Source organism: Pseudochaenichthys georgianus, chromosome 4 (assembly GCF_902827115.2).
Source record: "Pseudochaenichthys georgianus chromosome 4, fPseGeo1.2, whole genome shotgun sequence".
In the NCBI taxonomy this organism is placed as follows: Eukaryota; Metazoa; Chordata; class Actinopteri; order Perciformes; family Channichthyidae; genus Pseudochaenichthys; species Pseudochaenichthys georgianus.
This window is the reverse complement of record NC_047506.1, coordinates 1762092-1782632: the sequence shown is the minus strand read 5'-3', so window position 1 is coordinate 1782632 and position 20541 is coordinate 1762092. Positions and strand designations below refer to the sequence as shown.

The 20541-nt window shown below is 39.9% G+C and overlaps 1 protein-coding gene across 1 annotated transcript; it reads right to left on the bottom strand.

Moving 5' to 3' along the window:
• Nucleotides 1-2789: 2789 nt before the first annotated feature.
• On the bottom strand, nucleotides 2790-20244 carry LOC117445860 (uncharacterized). The gene is made up of 6 exons (XM_034081763.2): nucleotides 20215-20244; nucleotides 16995-17135; nucleotides 12051-12191; nucleotides 9189-9329; nucleotides 6561-6701; nucleotides 2790-3011 (listed from the first exon to the last, which is right to left on the bottom strand). Exons 1-6 carry the CDS (start codon nucleotides 20229-20231, stop codon nucleotides 2867-2869), a joined length of 726 nt encoding a protein of 241 aa, XP_033937654.1. The 5' UTR covers nucleotides 20232-20244; the 3' UTR covers nucleotides 2790-2866.
• Nucleotides 20245-20541: the final 297 nt, after the last annotated feature.

The following is a 20541-nucleotide window of genomic DNA, read 5'->3' as shown; positions in this document are numbered from 1 at the left end:
TTAATAAACATCTTAAAAAGACATATCATAGTAAAGCAAACAGATATTGTTCTAAACTGTATTAAAGTAAACAGGTATTATCTTGAACTGTATTGAAGTGAACATGTATTATTTGGGACTGTTTTAAAGTAATCCTATATATATATATATATATATAAATAAACCTTCTCACTTACACTCAATGACCCAGATACCCTGCTACTAGTGCTGCGTACCTGGACTCACATTCAGGTTCAGGTCCGGACTCAAGTCCAGAGGTTCAGGTTCAGGTCCGGACTTATAAGTCCGGATCTGAACCCATGGCTTGTGTCAAGTGGTGTGAGTAACTAAAGTGAACTTATTGTGAGCTAATTATCAATTGAAAATTAACTCATAATCAACTCAAATTCAAACTCATCAGGTTTATTGTGCTCCCTTCCAACTTGTGTCTACATTTCTCTACAAAGTACAAATGTGCCACTTAGTCTACAAATGACTTATGACAGCAACTACAGTGAACTACTACAAAGTTCAAACATTTATTTCATTTACCAAACTAAAGTAACCAAACAGTCCCTGAGCTGACTGAGCCTAAATCCCTAAAACGTTGCTGAAAGGTAGAGTAGACTATACGCATCACACTGTTACACACCTAATATACAGTATAGGCTACACTCTAGTGACTGTACAGTCAGAGTGTACTGTACTGTCTGTGCACCATGTATTTTCTACAACTCTACAATACATACTGTTAGAAATTAAAATCAATGTTGATATGGCGTAATTTTGAATTAAAAACACTAATTTAAATCACTTTTATTCTGAAAAAACCGAAAGTTCACACTATTAACTTAAAACTTTTATTCTGAAAATTCTTCACTTCCGGTTAGCATTAGCATGTGGCGAAATTCTACGTTTTCAAACCGTAAATCGAAGGTGAAATGACATGTGATGTTGTACACTGAGCACACTGGGATTAGCACTCATTTATTGACGCTGAATAACGTTTATCAGGGAATGTTTAAATAACCACAGACACCAGAATATACGTAAGTGCTAGTTTTTTTGCGAGTCCAAGTACCGGTTCCTGACGTTCCGGTTTTAACCGGACTTGAACCGAAACTTTTTACAAGTCCAGTACCGGTTCGGCGTACCGGTACGCAGCACTACCTGCTACACACACATATTCTTTTCAAGGTTCTTTCTGGGGCCAATATAATCTCAAGCACCAATATATCTGTGTACAATGTTTGATTGTCTGGGAAGAAATAGTGTGTGTGAAATCTTCCTTGGGAAAGTAAAGGAGTGAACTCGGGTGCAAGATAAGAAGTGACTCTCCGCCTCAAATATGTCTATATATACACTGTTGTTTATTCATGCAAAATGCCCCCTGTTTCTGACTGGCTGGTCCCGATATCTGTATCGCACAGCAGTAGAACTGGGAGTCCAGAGTACTCTGTAACTTGTATTGTGTTTTTTACCATTAAAATCAGATTATTGTTATAACTTTTATTCCGGTGTTTTGAACTCCTTCTTTTATTAATCTGACCAGGCTCATCTAACGGGCGGAGCGGAGCGGAGGTGGGCTTTAAGCCACCACTACTTAGACCCTCCAGAAAAACGCGATTCTGCGATCGCAGAATTTTCGGCATAATCAGCAAAATGGCGCAGATTTGTAAAAAGCCGCATATTTATCAAAAGGCCGCATAATCCCCGCATTTTTCCACACAAAGTTGAAAAAAAAAGTTAACTCATCTTGACGTGAAGTGATGATGATGCGCGACGTCATCAGCTCGCGCATCACAGAAGGTAAACAACACCGTAGAGTGAACGTGTGGAGCTCACACGATGAAAAATCTAATCCATCTCATTTACCGACGAACATTTCTGCTAAAGACCGGGCAAAGCAGTACCCCGATGTCTTGCATGAAAGTGGGGGGAAACTATTCTGCACCCCGTGCAACTGTGTTGGAGCATAAGAGAACATCGACGGTGACGACCCACTTTGATTCATTTAAAGATTCGAAAATGCTTTCTGCTGCTGCGGACAAGAAAGCCAAACAACTCACGTTCACCGAGGCATCGACCTCCAAAACCCTTTCGAGGGCTACAAGAAACGAGGTGAGAAGCCTACAAGACTGAAGCTGGTCAGATAACGAACGAGTAAATAAAAACAGAATAAGGCGGAGAAGTGTGTGTGTGTGCGTGCGTGTGTGTGTGTGTGTGTGTGTGTGTGTGTGTGTGTGTGTGTGTGTGTGTGTGTGTGTGTGTGTGTGTGTGTGTGTGTGTGTGTGTGTGTGTGTGTGTGTGTGTGTGAGAGTGTGTGAGATTGTGATTAAAATAGCCCAATTGCTTTTACAATAAATAAACATTGATTGTGTTTAATTGAATAGTAAAGGGGTTTAACGTTAGTGGCAGGTTGTGTGTGAGAGAGAATAAATAAATAAGACAGCCCAATATTTATTTTTTCCGCATATTTCGCAACTTTCCGCATATTTTGCAACTTCCCGCAATTTCACCGCATAAAATCACATAAAACCCCGCATGTTTGATCGCATAATCAAGGATTTTTGCCCGCGTTTTTCTGGAGGGTCTAACTACTGTGTTTGCTCCTACAAGCGATATGCCCAAGTTGTTAAATAATGTTTTGGACAATATATATCGTTTTTAAATCAGTATTTACCAATATTGTTGCTATTTAAAACCATTTTATACCACAGATACAATGATAATATAATTGCATATTGAAATATCCTTAGATAATGTTAGCTTACTCTGCTGCCTTTTCCCTTTACAAACTGCTCACATGATTTCATTAAAGAACAGTTTAATATATTAGATTACGTACAACCTGGATCCTCTTCAGGTCAGTTTACAGTAGAAACTCTTACTTTGTGTCCGAGGGTCCAGGTTCATTACTGAAGACTGGAGGAAGCATGCGCATAGACCGGTCACTCTTCAGAGACAGACAGCTGGAGACTGAAGATTTGTCGTCCTCTTCCTCTTCTTTTACATCGCTCATCTTCTCCAGTCTGAGAGATAAACCAGTAACACTCAGAGGTTCAAACAGAATTGTCCGCATGTTGTCTTTAATAGTTACCAACATTAGATATGTTAATGAGATATGGACCGCAAACAAAAAATGTCCCTGGTTTTTATTTTTTTATAAAAAGTTCTTACGTTTTCGGGGGGGGGGGGGTGGGGGGGCTTTTTCTAGTTTAGAGCAATAGCCCCTCCAAATGTCTGTGCACGTCCCTGCCAACTTGCATAGAATCTGATGTGAATTAATAGAAATAAACTAGGGCTGTCAAACGATTACAAATTTTAATCAGATTAATCACAGCTTAAAAATTAATTAATCATGATTAATCACCATTCGAACTATGTCCAAAATATGTGATTTATTTATGTATATTGTTGTGGGAATGGAAAGATAAATGAAAGAAGGCGGATATATCCATTTAACATACAGTATCTATGTTTATTATAACATTTGTCTGTGTGTCAAAATGAAAGACAGCCCACACACCTATCAATCATCAAACCGTGGGGTCTTAATTCATTACGTGTTGATTTCTATCAACGGGGGAGTACTTCAGGAAAGTCGACGGAGGGGGGGGGGGGGGCTCGTGGGGTACTTCGTGACCACAGAGTGTGAACGTTGTGATCAGCTGTTTTAGCGCAGTTCTCCAGTGAAGCGGGGGTCTCCCTCCGCAGCCGGTTGGCGTATTTTTGGCACAATTCCGTTGTACAGACCGACGTTAACAGCAGCCCTGTCTGTGCACACGGAGACCGACTCTGTCGTCCGGTGATCTAACCGCCTTCTGGAAAAGCTTCACAAGTACGTCGGTAGCAAATGCGCTTTGTGACACAAGTGACGGTACGCATTTCAGATTACGCACATAACCTGTGTACCAGTTATGTGCACCCCTGGCTGTACTACAGCAAAAGTATGCTCCGTCGGGACTTCCTGCAACAACACCATCCCATTATCAAAGATGTTCTATTGAGAAGACGATCACTAAGTGACAAAAGTTTTCAAAACCGTGGCTACTGAAATCAATCTTACTAACTGCTGTCGGTGCAATTTACTCCGCGCGAGTTGGCAGACTTTAGTTTGCTTACTTTAACATCATTTTTCATGGTAGGGCTAAAACATTTCTTGGTATGGGTGTAGCCTACCCCAGCCATACCCTGGCGCTGCCACTGGTGGCACGTATGGGGCGGGCCATTCTGCACATGCGTTAAATGCGTTAAATATTTTAACGCAATTAATTCAAAAAATTAATTACCGCCGTTAACGCGATAATTTTGACAGCACTAAAATAAACAAATGGAAAGGATGCCTAAATAACAACAGAATGATACTGATGTGTAAAAAGACTGAGTTAATGCTTTGTCAGGTCTGTCTCCAACACAACGAGCATAACATTTATTTTCCTTTTTTTTCTGAAGAGACCGGTTTGATTAAAGCTAGGCTAACATTAGCTGCTCCATCAGCACTCAGAGTGACTTCATGAAGTCATAAGTACAGCAGTCACTATATTGTCAGCACCACAGACAGTCTCTGGTTCATACAGGAACATGAACAACCCTGATTTAATATGAGCTGCTGTGGAGCTCTGTTCTCCTCTCCGATTCCGCTCAGACCGTCAGAGACCACAGGAGCACCATCTCAACACTGACAGCTTTTTGTAACAGAGCTTCACAAACTTTACACTCAAGTTGAAATGTGTCACGCTGCACGAATACGCAGATGATATGAATTTAACATCTTCACTTCCTTCGTGTTGCCAGGCACGGATCTGGGTCTTTGCATTGACTCTACATGTGATTTCACAAAACACTGTTTTATCTGCTAATGCTAAACACAACCAGCTCTCCAGGTTATCACTATCATTAATAAACATCTTAAAAAGACATATCATAGTAAAGCAAACAGATATTGTTCTAAACTGTATTAAAGTAAACAGGTATTATCTTGAACTGTATTGAAGTGAACATGTATTATTTGGGACTGTTTTAAAGTAATCCTATATATATATAAACCTTCTCACTTACACTCACTGACCCAGATACCCGCACACACACACCTCCTCCCACCAGCACACACACATATTCTTTTCAAGGTTCTTTCTGGGGCCAATATAATCTCAAGCACCAATATATCTGTGTACAATGTTTGATTGTCTGGGAAGAAATAGTTTGTGTGAAATCTTCCTTGGGAAAGTAAAGGAGTGAACTCAGGTGCAAGATAAGAAGTGACTCTCCGCCCCAAATATGTCTATATATACACACTGTTGTTTATTCATGCAAAATGCCCCCTGTTTCTGACTGGCTGGTCCCGATACCTGTATCGCACAGCAGTAGAACTGGGAGTCCAGAGTACTCTGTAACTTGTATTGGTGTTTTTTACCATTAAAATCAGATTATTGTTATAACTTTTATTCCGGTGTTTTGAACTCCTTCTCTTATTAATCTGACCAGGCTCATCTAACGGACGGCGCGGAGCGGAGGTGGGCTTTAAGCCACCACTACTGTGTTTGCTCCTACAAGCGATATGCCCAAGTTGTTAAACAATGTTTTGGACAATATATATCGTTTTTAAATCAGTATTTATTAGGGATGCCAGCGATTATTCGATTATTCGAATATTCGCTACAGTCTCCATAATCGAATATTATTTTTAAAAATCGATTTTATTTATATATATTTTTTTAATTTTATTTATGTTTTTTTTTTTTTCTTTTTCCTGGCTTAGTTTCAACCAAAATATATATAAATATATATATGCTAATAATAGTAATAGTATTAATAATTGTAAATGGTCATTGGTCACACCACCAGTTTGTTTTACTGTAAACTTGGAGGAAGCCTGCGTGCAGAGCAGACTGCTGCTGCAGCACGCTACACACCGACCCCACCCCCCCTCTCCCTCACACGTGCGACTAAAGATGAACAAAGCGGCAGGTACAAAGAGTTCCTCCTCGTGGAACTACTTCGAACTTACAAGTCCAAAGGAAGTTAAATGCAAGCTCTGCGAAAAGACGTTGGTCTATCACAGCTCAACCTCAACAATGCGTTCGCATTTGAGTGCGAAGCACGCCAAAGAGGTTACAGAGAAAGACGCAGCACAGCCGGCCATTACCAACTTCACTTCAAGGCCACGTCGTTGTGATGACATGCTTGTTTGTTGTTTGTACTGTTAAACATGTTGCAGTAAAGAAAACAACGGAATTCCTTCTTTTTTTTTTTTCTCTCCCGCGGGGGGGGGGGGGGGGGGGGGGTCGGTCGAATAATCGATTATTATTCGCCAGGGCCGCCGAATAATCGATTTTGATCATGGTCAGTTTCTGGCAACCCTAGTATTTATCAATATTGTTGCTATTTAAAACCATTTTATACCACAGATACAATGATAATATAATTGCATATTGAAATATCCTTAGATAATGTTAGCTTACTCTGCTGCCTTTTCCCTTTACAAACTGCTCACATGATTTCATTAAAGAACAGTTTAATATATTAGATTACGTACAACCTGGATCCTCTTCAGGTCAGTTTACAGTAGAAACTCTTACTTTGTGTCCGAGGGTCCAGATTCATTACTGAAGACTGGAGGAAGCATGCTCATAGACCCGTCACTCTTCAGAGACAGACAGCTGGAGACTGAAGATTTGTCGTCCTCTTCCTCTTCTTTTACATCGCTCATCTTCTCCAGTCTGAGAGATAAACCAGTAACACTCAGAGGTTAAAACAGAATTGTCCGCATTTTGTCTTTAATAGTTACCAACATTAGATATGTTAATGAGATATGGACCGCAAAACAAAAAATTTCCCTGTTTTTTTATAAAAAGTTCTTACGTTTTCGGGGGGGTGGGGGGGCTTTTTCTAGTTTAGAGCAATAGCCCCTCCAAATGTCTGTGCACGTCCCTGCCAACTTGCATAGAATCTGATGTGAATTAATAGAAATAAACAAATGGAAAGGATGCCTAAATAACAACAGAATGATACTGATGTGTAAAAAGACTGAGTTAATGCTTTGTCAGGTCTGTCTCCAACACAACGAGCATAACATTTTTTTTCTGAAGAGACCGGTTTGATTAAAGCTAGGCTAACATTAGCTGCTCCATCAGCACTCAGAGTAACTTCATGAAGTCATAAGTACAGCAGTCACTATATTGTCAGCACCACAGACAGTCTCTGGTTCATACAGGAACATGAACAACCCTGATTTAATATGAGCTGCTGTGGAGCTTTGTTCTCCTCTCTGATTCCGCTCAGACCGTCAGAGACCACAGGAGCACCATCTCAACACCGACAGCTTTTTGTAACAGAGCGTCACAAACTTTACACTCAAGTTGAAATGTGTCACGCTGCACGAATACGCAGGTGATATGAATTTAACATCTTCACTTCCTTCGTGTTGCCAGGCACGGATCTGGGTCTTTGCATTGACTCTACATGGGATTTCACAAAACACTGTTTTATCTGCTAATGCTAAACACAACCAGCTCTCCAGGTTATCACTATCATTAATAAACATCTTAAAAAGACATATCATAGTAAAGCAAACAGATATTGTTCTAAACGGTATTAAAGTAAACAGGTATTATCTTGAACTGTATTGAAGTGAACATGTATTATTTGGGACTGTTTTAAAGTAATCCTATATATATATAAACCTTCTCACTTACACTCACTGACCCAGATACCCGCACACACACACCTCCTCCCACCAGCACACACACATATTCTTTTCAAGGTTCTTTCTGGGGCCAATATAATCTCATGCACCAATATATCTGTGTACAATGTTTGATTGTCTGGGAAGAAATAGTTTGTGTGAAATCTTCCTTGGGAAAGTAAAGGAGTGAACTCGGGTGCAAGATAAGAAGTGACTCTCCGCCTCAAATATGTCTATATATACACTGTTATTTATTCATGCAAAATGCCCCCTGTTTCTGACTGTCTGGTCCCGATATCTGTATCGCACAGCAGTAGAACTGGGAGTCCAGAGTACTCTGTAACTTGTATTGTGTTTTTTACCATTAAAATCAGATTATTGTTATAACTTTTATTCCGGTGTTTTGAACTCCTTCTCTTATTAATCTGACCAGGCTCATCTAACGGGCGGAGCGGAGGTGGGCTTTAAGCCACCACTACTGTGTTTGCTCCTACAAGCGATATGCCCAAGTTGTTAAACAATGTTTTGGACAATATATATCGTTTTTAAATCAGTATTTATTAGGGATGCCAGCGATTATTCGATTATTCGAATATTCGCTACAGTCTCCATAATCGAATATTATTTTTAAAAATCGATTTTATTTATATATATTTTTTTAATTTTATTTATGTTTTTTTTTTTTTTTTTCTGGCTTAGTTTCAACCAAAATATATATAAATATATATATGCTAATAATAGTAATAGTATTAATAATTGTAAATGGTCATTGGTCACACCACCAGTTTGTTTTACTGTAAACTTGGAGGAAGCCTGCGTGCAGAGCAGACTGCTGCTGCAGCACGCTACACACCGACCCCACCCCCCCTCTCCCTCACACGTGCGACTAAAGATGAACAAAGCGGCAGGTACAAAGAGTTCCTCCTCGTGGAACTACTTCGAACTTACAAGTCCAAAGGAAGTTAAATGCAAGCTCTGCGAAAAAGCCGTTGGTCTATCACAGCTCAACCTCAACAATGCGTTCGCATTTGAGTGCGAAGCACGCCAAAGAGGTTACAGAGAAAGACGCAGCACAGCCGGCCATTACCAACTTCACTTCAAGGCCACGTCGTTGTGATGACATGCTTGTTTGTTGTTTGTACTGTTAAACATGTTGCAGTAAAGAAAACAACGGAATTCCTTTTATTTTTTCTTTCTCTCCCGCGGGGGGGGGGGGGGGGGGGGGGGTCGGTTGAATAATCGATTATTATTCGCCAGGGCCGCCGAATAATCGATTTTGATCATGGTCAGTTTCTGGCAACCCTAGTATTTATCAATATTGTTGCTATTTAAAACCATTTTATACCACAGATACAATGATAATATAAATTGCATATTGAAATATCCTTAGATAATGTTAGCTTACTCTGCTGCCTTTTCCCTTTACAAATTGCTCACATGATTTCATTAAAGAACAGTTTAATATATTAGATTACGTACAACCTGGATCCTCTTCAGTTCAGTTTACAGTAGAAACTCTTACTTTGTGTCCGAGGGTCCAGGTTCATTACTGAAGACTGGAGGAAGCATGCGCATAGACCGGTCACTCTTCAGAGACAGACAGCTGGAGACTGAAGATTTGTCGTCCTCTTCCTCTTCTTTTACATCGCTCATCTTCTCCAGTCTGAGAGATAAACCAGTAACACTCAGAGGTTCAAACAGAATTGTCCGCATTTTGTCTTTAATAGTTACCAACAGTAGATATGTTAATGAGATATGGACCGCAAAACAAAAAATGTCCCTGGTTTTTATTTTTTTATAAAAAGTTCTTACGTTTTCGGGGGGGTGGGGGGGCTTTTTCTAGTTTAGAGCAATAGCCCCTCCAAATGTCTGTGCACGTCCCTGCCAACTTGCATAGAATCTGATGTGAATTAATAGAAATAAACAAATGGAAAGGATGCCTAAATAACAACAGAATGATACTGATGTGTAAAAAGCCTGAGTTAATGCTTTGTCAGGTCTGTCTCCAACACAACGAGCATAACATTTTTTTTCTGAAGAGACCGGTTTGATTAAAGCTAGGCTAACATTAGCTGCTCCATCAGCACTCAGAGTAACTTCATGAAGTCATAAGTACAGCAGTCACTATATTGTTAGCACCACAGACAGTCTCTGGTTCATACAGGAACATGAATAACCCTGATTTAATATGAGCTGCTGTAGAGCTCTGTTCTCCTCTCTGATTCCCTTCAGACCGTCAGAGACCACAGGAGCACCATCTCAACACTGACAGCTTTTTGTAACAGAGCGTCACAATCTTTACACTCAAGTTGAAATGTGTCACGCTGCACGAATACGCAGGTGATATGAATTTAACATCTTCACTTCCTTCGTGTTGCCAGGCACGGATCTGGGTCTTTGCATTGACTCTACATGTGATTTCACAAAACACTGTTTTATCTGCTAATGCTAAACACAACCAGCTCTCCAGGTTATCACTATCATTAATAAACATCTTAAAAAGAAATATCATAGTAAAGCAAACAGATATTGTTCGAAACGGTATTAAAGTAAACAGGTATTATCTTGAACTGTATTGAAGTGAACATGTATTATTTGGGACTGTTTTAAAGTAATCCTATATATATATATATATATATATATATATACACCTTCTCACTTACACTCAATGACCCAGATACCCTGCTACACACACACATTCTTTTCAAGGTTCTTTCTGGGGCCAATATAATCTCAAGCACTAATATATCTGTGTACAATGTTTGATTGTCTGGGAAGAAATAGTTTGTGTGAAATCTTCCTTGGGAAAGTAAAGGAGTGAACTCGGGTGCAAGATAAGAAGTGACTCTCTGCCCCAAATATGTCTATATATACACACTGTTGTTTATTCATGCAAAATGCCCCCTGTTTCTGACTGTCTGGTCCCGATATCTGTATCGCACAGCAGTAGAACTGGGAGTCCAGAGTACTCTGTAACTTGTATTGTGTTTTTTACCATTAAAATCAGATTATTGTTATAACTTTTATGCCGGTGTTTTGAACTCCTTCTCTTATTAATCTGACCAGGCTCATCTAACGGACGGCGCAGAGCGGAGGTGGGCTTTAAGCCACCACTACTTAGACCCTCCAGAAAAACGCGATTCTGCGATCGCAGAATTTTCGGCATAATCAGCAAAATGGCGCAGATTTGTAAAAAGCCGCATATTTATCAAAAGGCCGCATAATCCCCGCATTTTTCCACACAAAGTTGAAAAAAAAAGTTAACTCATCTTGACGTGAAGTGATGATGATGCGCGACGTCATCAGCTCGCGCATCACAGAAGGTAAACAACACCGTAGAGTGAACGTGTGGAGCTCACACGATGAAAAATCTAATCCATCTCATTTACCGACGAACATTTCTGCTAAAGACCGGGCAAAGCAGTACCCCGATGTCTTGCATGAAAGTGGGGGGAAACTATTCTGCACCCCGTGCAACTGTGTTGGAGCATAAGAGAACATCGACGGTGACGACCCACTTTGATTCATTCAAAGATTCGAAAATGCTTTCTGCTGCTGCGGACAAGAAAGCCAAACAACTCACGTTCACCGAGGCATCGACCTCCAAAACCCTTTCGAGGGCTACAAGAAACGAGGTGAGAAGCCTACAAGACTGAAGCTGGTCAGATAACGAACGAGTAAATAAAAACAGAATAAGGCGGAGAAGTGTGTGTGTGTGCGTGCGTGTGCGCGCGTGTGTGTGTGTGTGTGTGTGTGTGTGTGTGTGTGTGTGTGTGTGTGTGTGTGTGTGTGTGTGTGTGTGTGTGTGTGAGAGTGTGTTAGATTGTGATTAAAATAGCCCAATTGCTTTTACAATAAATAAACATTGATTGTGTTTAATTGAATAGTAAAGGGGTTTAACGTTAGTGGCAGGTTGTGTGTGAGAGAGAATAAATAAATAAGACAGCCCAATATTTATTTTTTCCGCATATTTCGCAACTTTCCGCATATTTTGCAACTTCCCGCAATTTCACCGCATAAAATCACATAAAACCCCGCATGTTTGATCGCATAATCAAGGATTTTTGCCCGCGTTTTTCTGGAGGGTCTAACTACTGTGTTTGCTCCTACAAGCGATATGCCCAAGTTGTTAAATAATGTTTTGGACAATATATATCGTTTTTAAATCAGTATTTACCAATATTGTTGCTACTTAAAACCATTTTATACACAGATACAATGATAATATAATTGCATATTGAAATATCCTTAGATAATGTTAGCTTACTCTGCTGCCTTTTCCCTTTACAAACTGCTCACATGATTTCATTAAAGAACAGTTTAATATATTAGATTACGTACAACCTGGATCCTCTTCAGGTCAGTTTACAGTAGAAACTCTTACTTTGTGTCCGAGGGTCCAGGTTCATTACTGAAGACTGGAGGAAGCATGCGCATAGACCGGTCACTCTTCAGAGACAGACAGCTGGAGACTGAAGATTTGTCGTCCTCTTCCTCTTCTTTTACATCACTCATCTTCTCCAGTCTGAGAGATAAACCAGTAACACTCAGAGGTTCAAACAGAATTGTCCGCATGTTGTCTTTAATAGTTACCAACATTAGATATGTTAATGAGATATGGACCGCAAAACAAAAAATGTCCCTGGTTTTTATTTTTTTATAAAAAGTTCTTACGTTTTCGGGGGGGGTGGGGGGGCTTTTTATAGTTTAGAGCAATAGCCCCTCCAAATGTCTGTGCACGTCCCTGCCAACTTGCATAGAATCTGATGTGAATTAATATAAATAAACTAGGGCTGTCAAACGATTAAAAATTTTAATCAGATTAATCACAGCTTAAAAATTAATTAATCATGATTAATCACCATTCGAACTATGTCCAAAATATGCGATTTATTTATGTATATTGTTGTGGGAATGGAAAGATAAATGAAAGAAGGCGGATATATCCATTTAACATACAGTATCTATGTTTATTATAACATTTGTCTGTGTGTCAAAATGAAAGACAGCCCACACACCTATCAATCATCAAACCGTGGGGTCTTAATTCATTACGTGTTGATTTCTATCAACGGGGGAGTACTTCAGGAAAGTCGACGGAGGGGGGGGCGGCGGCTAGTGGAGTACTTCGTGACCACAGAGTGTGAACGTTGTGATCAGCTGTTTTAGCGCAGTTCTCCAGTGAAGCGGGGGTCTCCCTCCGCAGCCGGTTGGCGTATTTTTGGCACAATTCCGTTGTACAGACCGACGTTAACAGCAGCCCTGTCTGTGCACACGGAGACCGACTCTGTCGTCCGGTGATCTAACCGCCTTCTGGAAAAGCTTCACAAGTACGTCGGTACGCAAATGCGCTTTGTGACACAAGTGACGGTACGCATTTCAGATTACGCACATAACCTGTGTACCAGTTATGTGCACCCCTGGCTGTACTACAGCAAAAGTATTCTGCGTCGGGACTTCCTGCAACAACACCATCCCATTATCAAAGATGTTCTATTGAGAAGACGATCACTAAGTGACAAAAGTTTTCAAAACCGTGGCTACTGAAATCAATCTTACTAACTGCTGTCTGTGCAATTTACTCCGCGCGAGTTGGCGGACTTTATTTTGCTTACTTTAACATCATTGTTCATGGTGGGGCTAAGCCATTTCTTGGTATGGGTGTAGCCTACCCCAGCCATACCCTGGCGCTGCCACTGGTGGCACGTATGGGGCGGGCCATTCTGCACATGCGTTAAATGCGTTAAATATTTTAACGCAATTAATTCAAAAATTAATTACCGCCGTTAACGCGATAATTTTGACAGCACTAAAATAAACAAATGGAAAGGATGACTAAATAACAACAGAATGATACTGATGTGTAAAAAGCCTGAGTTAATGCTTTGTCAGGTCTGTCTCTATGGAAGCCCATTTCCGCCACTTGAAAAAAATAAAATCCCCATGAAAAGTCATAATTATGAGATAAAAAGTCATAATAATGAGATAAAAAGTCATAATTATGAGATAAGAAAGTCGAAATAATGAGATAAAAAGTCATAATTATGAGATAAAAAGTCATAATAATGAGATAAGAAAGTCGAAATAATGAGATAAAAAGTCATAATTAGAAGTGCGCATGCGCTGCAGTGGCGCTGTCTTTAAAGGTCCCTTCATCACCTTGCTGCTCTCCACCATGCAAACGGCATCTAGTCCTAAATAAGGTAACTATTACAGGTGACTTTTTGTAAATGTTAGATGTTACATATAGCCTATATTGCAGCTAAACTACAACAATGCAGTTTATAGCTTTGACATTACCTGTTATGAATATAATATATATATAATATATATGCCTATAGTTGTGTGGTAACGTTCACGGGTTAGAGTTAGAGCAACTCACAGCAGCAGTATGCCTACACTATTGTCATTAGTGGCGTGAACGTTACCACAAAACTATAGGCATATATATTATAGTTCATAACGGGTAATGTCAAAGCTATGAACTGCATTGTTGTAGTTTAGCTGCAATATAGGCTATATGTAACATCTAACATTTACAAAAGTCACCTGTAATAGTTACCTTATTTAGGACTAGATAGATGCTGTTTGCATGGTGGAGAGCAGCAAGGTGATGAAGGGACCTTTAAAGACAGCGCCACTGCAGCGCATGCGCACTTCTTATCTCATAATTATGACTTTTTATCTCAATATTATGACTTTTTATCTCATAATTATGACTTTTTATCTCATTATTATGACTTTTTATCTCATTATTATGACTTTTTATCTCATAATTATGACTTTTTATCTCATTATTATGACTTTTTATCTCATTATTATGACTTTTTATCTCATAATTATGACTTTTTATCTCATTATTATGACTTTTTATCTCATAATTATGACTTTTTATCTCATTATTATGACTTTTTATCTCATAATTATGACTTTTCATGGGGATTTTATTTTTTTCAAGTGGCGGAAATGGGCTTCCATATGTCTCCAACACAACGAGCATAACATTTTTTTTCATTTTTTTTCTGAAGAGACCGGTTTGATTAAAGCTAGGCTAACATTAGCTGCTCCATCAGCACTCAGAGTGACTTCATGAAGTCATAAGTACAGCAGTCACTATATTGTCAGCACCACAGACAGTCTCTGGTTCATACAGGAACATGAACAACCCTGATTTAATATGAGCTGCTGTAGAGCTCTGTTCTCCTCTCCGATTCCGCTCAGACCGTCAGAGACCACAGGAGCACCATCTCAACACCGACAGCTTTTTGTAACAGAGCGTCACAAACTTTACACTCAAGTTGAAATGTGTCACGCTGCACGAATACGCAGGTGATATGAATTTAACATCTTCACTTCCTTCGTGTTGCCAGGCACGGATCTGGGTCTTTGCATTGACTCTACATGTGATTTCACAAAACACTGTTTTATCTGCTAATGCTAAACACAACCAGCTCTCCAGGTTATCACTATCATTAATAAACATCTTAAAAAGAAATATCATAGTAAAGCAAACAGATATTGTTCTAAACGGTATTAAAGTAAACAGGTATTATCTTGAACTGTATTGAAGTGAACATGTATTATTTGGGACTGTTTTAAAGTAATCCTATATATATATATATATATATACACACCTTCTCACTTACACTCAATGACCCAGATACCCTGCTACACACACACATTCTTTTCAAGGTTATATCTGGGGCCAATATAATCTCAAGCACCAATATATCTGTGTACAATGTTTGATTGTCTGGGAAGAAATAGTGTGTGTGAAATCTTCCTTGGGAAAGTAAAGGAGTGAACTCGGGTGCAAGATAAGAAGTGACTCTCTGCCCCAAATATGTCTATATATACACACTGTTGTTTATTCATGCAAAATGCCCCCTGTTTCTGACTGTCTGGTCCCGATATCTGTATCGCACAGCAGTAGAACTGGGAGTCCAGAGTACTCTGTAACTTGTATTGGTGTTTTTTACCATTAAAATCAGATTATTGTTATAATTTTTATTCCGGTGTTTTGAACTCCTTCTCTTATTAATCTGACCAGGCTCATCTAACGGACGGCGCAGAGCGGAGGTGGGCTTTAAGCCACCACTACTTAGACCCTCCAGAAAAACGCGATTCTGCGATCGCAGAATTTTCCGCATAATCAGCAAAATGGCGCAGATTTGTAAAAAGCCGCATATTTATCAAAAGGCCGCATAATCCCCGCATTTTTCCACACAAAGTTGAAAAAAAAAGTGAACTCATCTTGACGTGAAGTGATGATGATGCGCGACGTCATCAGCTCGCGCATCCCAGAAGGTAAACAACACCGTAGAGTGAACGTGTGGAGCTCACACGATGAAAAATCTAATCCATCTCATTTACCGACGAACATTTCTGCTAAAGACCGGGCAAAGCAGTACCCCGATGTCTTGCATGAAAGTGGGGGGAAACTATTCTGCACCCCGTGCAACTGTGTTGGAGCATAAGAGAACATCGACGGTGACGACCCACTTTGATTCATTCAAAGATTCGAAAATGCTTTCTGCTGCTGCGGACAAGAAAGCCAAACAACTCACGTTCACCGAGGCATCGACCTCCAAAACCCTTTCGAGGGCTACAAGAAACGAGGTGAGAAGCCAACAAGACTGAAGCTGGTCAGATAACGAACGAGTAAATAAAAACAGAATAAGGCGGAGAAGTGTGTGTGTGTGCGTGCGTGTGTGGTGTGTGTGTGTGTGTGTGTGTGTGTGTGTGTGTGTGTGAGAGTGTGTGAGATTGTGATTAAAATAGCCCAATTGCTTTTACAATAAATAAACATTGATTGTGTTTAATTGAATAGTAAAGGGGTTTAACGTTAGTGGCAGGTTGTGTGTGAGAGAGAATAAATAAATAAGACAGCCCAATATTTATTTTTTCCGCATATTTCGCAACTTTCCGCATATTTTGCAACTTCCCGCAATTTCACCGCATAAAATCACATAAAACCCCGCATGTTTGATCGCATAATCAAGGATTTTTGCCCGCGTTTTTCTGGAGGGTCTAACTACTGTGTTTGCTCCTACAAGCGATATGCCCAAGTTGTTAAATAATGTTTTGGACAATATATATCGTTTTTAAATCAGTATTTACCAATATTGTTGCTATTTAAAACCATTTTATACCACAGATACAATGATAATATAATTGCATATTGAAATATCCTTAGATAATGTTAGCTTACTCTGCTGCCTTTTCCCTTTACAAACTGCTCACATGATTTCATTAAAGAACAGTTTAATATATTAGATTACGTACAACCTGGATCCTCTTCAGGTCAGTTTACAGTAGAAACTCTTACTTTGTGTCCGAGGGTCCAGGTTCATTACTGAAGACTGGAGGAAGCATGCGCATAGACCGGTCACTCTTCAGAGACAGACAGCTGGAGACTGAAGATTTGTCGTCCTCTTCCTCTTCTTTTACATCGCTCATCTTCTCCAGTCTGAGAGATAAACCAGTAACACTCAGAGGTTCAAACAGAATTGTCCGCATGTTGTCTTTAATAGTTACCAACAGTAGATATGTTAATGAGATATGGACCGCAAAACAAAAAATGTCCCTGGTTTTTATTTTTTTATAAAAAGTTGTTATGTTTTCGGGGGGTGAGGGGGGCTTTTTCTAGTTTAGAGCAATAGCCCCTCCAAATGTCTGTGCACGTCCCTGCCAACTTGCATAGAATCTGATGTGAATTAATATAAATAAACAAATGGAAAGGATGCCTAAATAACAACAGAATGATACTGATGTGTAAAAAGCCTGAGTTAATGCTTTGTCAGGTCTGTCTCCAACACAACGAGCATAACATTTATTTTCCTTTTTTTTTCTGAAGAGATCGGTTTGAATAAAGCTAGGCTAACATTAGCTGCTCCATCTGCACTCAGAGTAGGGTTGCCAACTTCCAGAAATGGAGAAACGGGACACATGTGTCCCCCGCGCCTGTGCGCGCGAAGATGTTCGAGTTTCTGGCGGATTGAGTTACTTTATTTCGGTTTTAGGGTTAGGGTTATGTTATTTAATTCTCTTGGCGGAGCCAGCCCCTAGGGTTCGAAAAATGTTTTTGGGGGTCAAAAGTCAAAACCCTCAAATTCCATAGAAAACTATGCATACCTATAACACAATACAAACACAATGGTCTTACACCTGCATTAGGCTACTACATCACATTGTACATCAGCATGTTCAAATCGGATAGGGCACTAGGGACATCTGGGCACCTCGATGAACAATTGGCTATTTTGTCCAAACAGTTAAGAAATAAATATTTGGAAAATGGTATTAAGTAATGCAAAGTATACATGATGTGAACATGCACGGTACATCATTATTAGACTTAATGTTATCCTTCAACCAACCATTTCCCCAGCATTTTCCCATCAATCAGCTGACTCTCTCACACACACACACACACACACACACACACACACACACACACACACACACACACACACACACACACACACACACACACACACACACACACACACACACACACACACACACACACACACACACACACACACACACACACACACACACACACACACACGCAGAGACGTGCACACATAGACTCTAGGTAGTGCTTGAGTACCTGCCCGTTTTGCCCTCTGGACAGCAATGTGCCCTTTTGAAAGTTCGTTTTTTACAGTTTTTTATTTTATTTTTTTACAGTGTACTGTATGTGGCTCATGGTAACATCGATCAATTCTAGTGACCCTAGTGACGACCAAGTAAGTAACCGCCAGGTAACAAATAAAACGAGTGTATTGTTTAGTCCCCTAAATCAGATGCCAAACTAAACTATAACTTCACTTCTTTTCTTGCATCCATCCATTTATTCTCGTTGTGCACTTTTGAAAATAGCAGATCTACACGCTCACAATGGGTCATTATGCTAGGGCTGAAGTGATTAAATGTATGTTTTGTAATAATCTTAATCAAAATCTACATAGTAACTAACTAAAGTTTTCAAATAATTGTAGTGGAGTAAACGTAGAATATTTGCATCTGAGATGTAGTGGAGTAGAAGTAAATGTATTGAAAATGGGAAATACTCAAGTAAAGTAAAAATGCCTCAAAAAGTACAATATAAGTAGTAGTAACCTTATAGGTTTACATTAATGCTGCTGTTAAATGTTTCTAGGAGATTAACCCTTAATTATCATGCACAGCAGAGCAGTACATTGATTTAGCTCATTTGCATTTACCACTTGTAGAATAATGCCAAGAAGAGACAGGATAAGAAAAGAAAAACAAAGAGAGCTCCAGCAAGCAGCCCGGGGAAGCAGCTCTCTGCTCTCCTGGGTAAAGCAGCCTGAGCCTACCAGCAAGGAAGAGGAGGATGCAGATGTGCCTGATGAACCCTTACCCATCATCAATGATGCAGATGAAGAAGAAAGGTCAGAGTCATGTTAAGGGACAATCTGTCTGTCTAGAGCCCTTTCATGCTCAGACTTGAACTGTGATAATAATAGTAGTAATAATAATAATAATAATAATAATAATAATAATAAATAATAATATAATTTTATTGAGAGGCCCACAATTTATTTTAACCACACTAAGTGCTTTGGTGATACTAAATCAGACATGAAGCTACTTGCCAAATGACAAAAAAACAACAACTAGTGGTAGGGTGTTGAATTTTGGCCATGACAGTTAAAGTCTGGTGAGTCTTAATGTTGTCATGCATTGCATTGCCTTACCCAAATAATTGAAATAAACATCAAATTCTATATTGTTTGTATTCTAGGCAGCTACAGCAGGCTCAGGGAAGCAGCCCCCTACAATAGTCCATCTAGATGAGGGAGACAAATCCATAGAAAATATCTCTGAGTCAGACACAGATGAAGCAGAAATGTCAGAGTCCAGAGCAGCACCATGTTCAGAAACAGTGCTCTCTGATGATGACCAAAATGAGGGAGAGATGGAAGGAGTAACCAAAAACCGAAAAGAAACTAACAAAATCCGCCATTATCCGGCAAATTTTCGGGCACAATTTCGGCGCACAGGCGACCGCCAGACCGCCACGACGACTCAGAAGGTGCCCTTTTTTTTTTTCTCTTGAGCACCTGCCCCTATAAATGTCTGTGCACGCCACTGCACACACGACCCGTGACAGATCTCCACTCACGGGCTTTACTCAACTGTGTTTTTCTTCCCACTGTTTGTTGTAACTTGTTGTAAGACACAAGCAAGTCTTTTCTTTTTAGAAGGGCCAGGGCCCAGAACCACATCCTCTCTCTTCCATTATCACCTCCTCCACCGGTAGCGCTTATTTTCCCACACGACGGAACAGGCCACACACACACACACACACACACACCATTTTGACTGCGCTGGGCTGTCACATGTTATGTAACTCTGATGAATGAGAAAACAGGAAATAAAAGTGTACAACACTTGCAGAAGTCTCATTGGACTCTCGGACGCAGATCTGTAACCAATAAGTTATTTTCTGACCTCCAGTTTGACAGAGTAAATAATGAATGTGTTAAAAAGCAGATCCTGGTGTTAACACTCACCCTGTTGTTCTCCTCATGTCGAGCTGTAAAATGGCGTCTGGCAGTCTGACAAGTCTGACTTCCTACTTTCACTTTCAACTTCCCTCCCCTGTCTGCAGCTCCTCCTCTGATTCATAACCAGCCTCACCAGCCTCACCAGTTCACACACAGATAAGATAAGATAGAGCTTTATTGTCTCCCTTAGGAGAAATGTGTCTTGGGCATCGAGATAATACACATAAAAACATTCAGGTCAATCAGTCATAGATACAGAACAGAGATCACATATCACATGGCAAAGAAACAAACAAGAAACATACAGGTACAGCACTTTCCCTATTGCACATT

Coding starts and splice junctions, on each gene's coding strand:
- LOC117445860 (XM_034081763.2), bottom strand. Junction 12,192..16,994: donor CCTGGACCCTCGGACACAAA/GTAAGAGTTTCT, acceptor TTTATCTCTCAG/ACTGGAGAAGATGAGTGATG. Junction 3,012..6,560: donor TCTGGACCCTCGGACACAAA/GTAAGAGTTTCT, acceptor TTTATCTCTCAG/ACTGGAGAAGATGAGCGATG.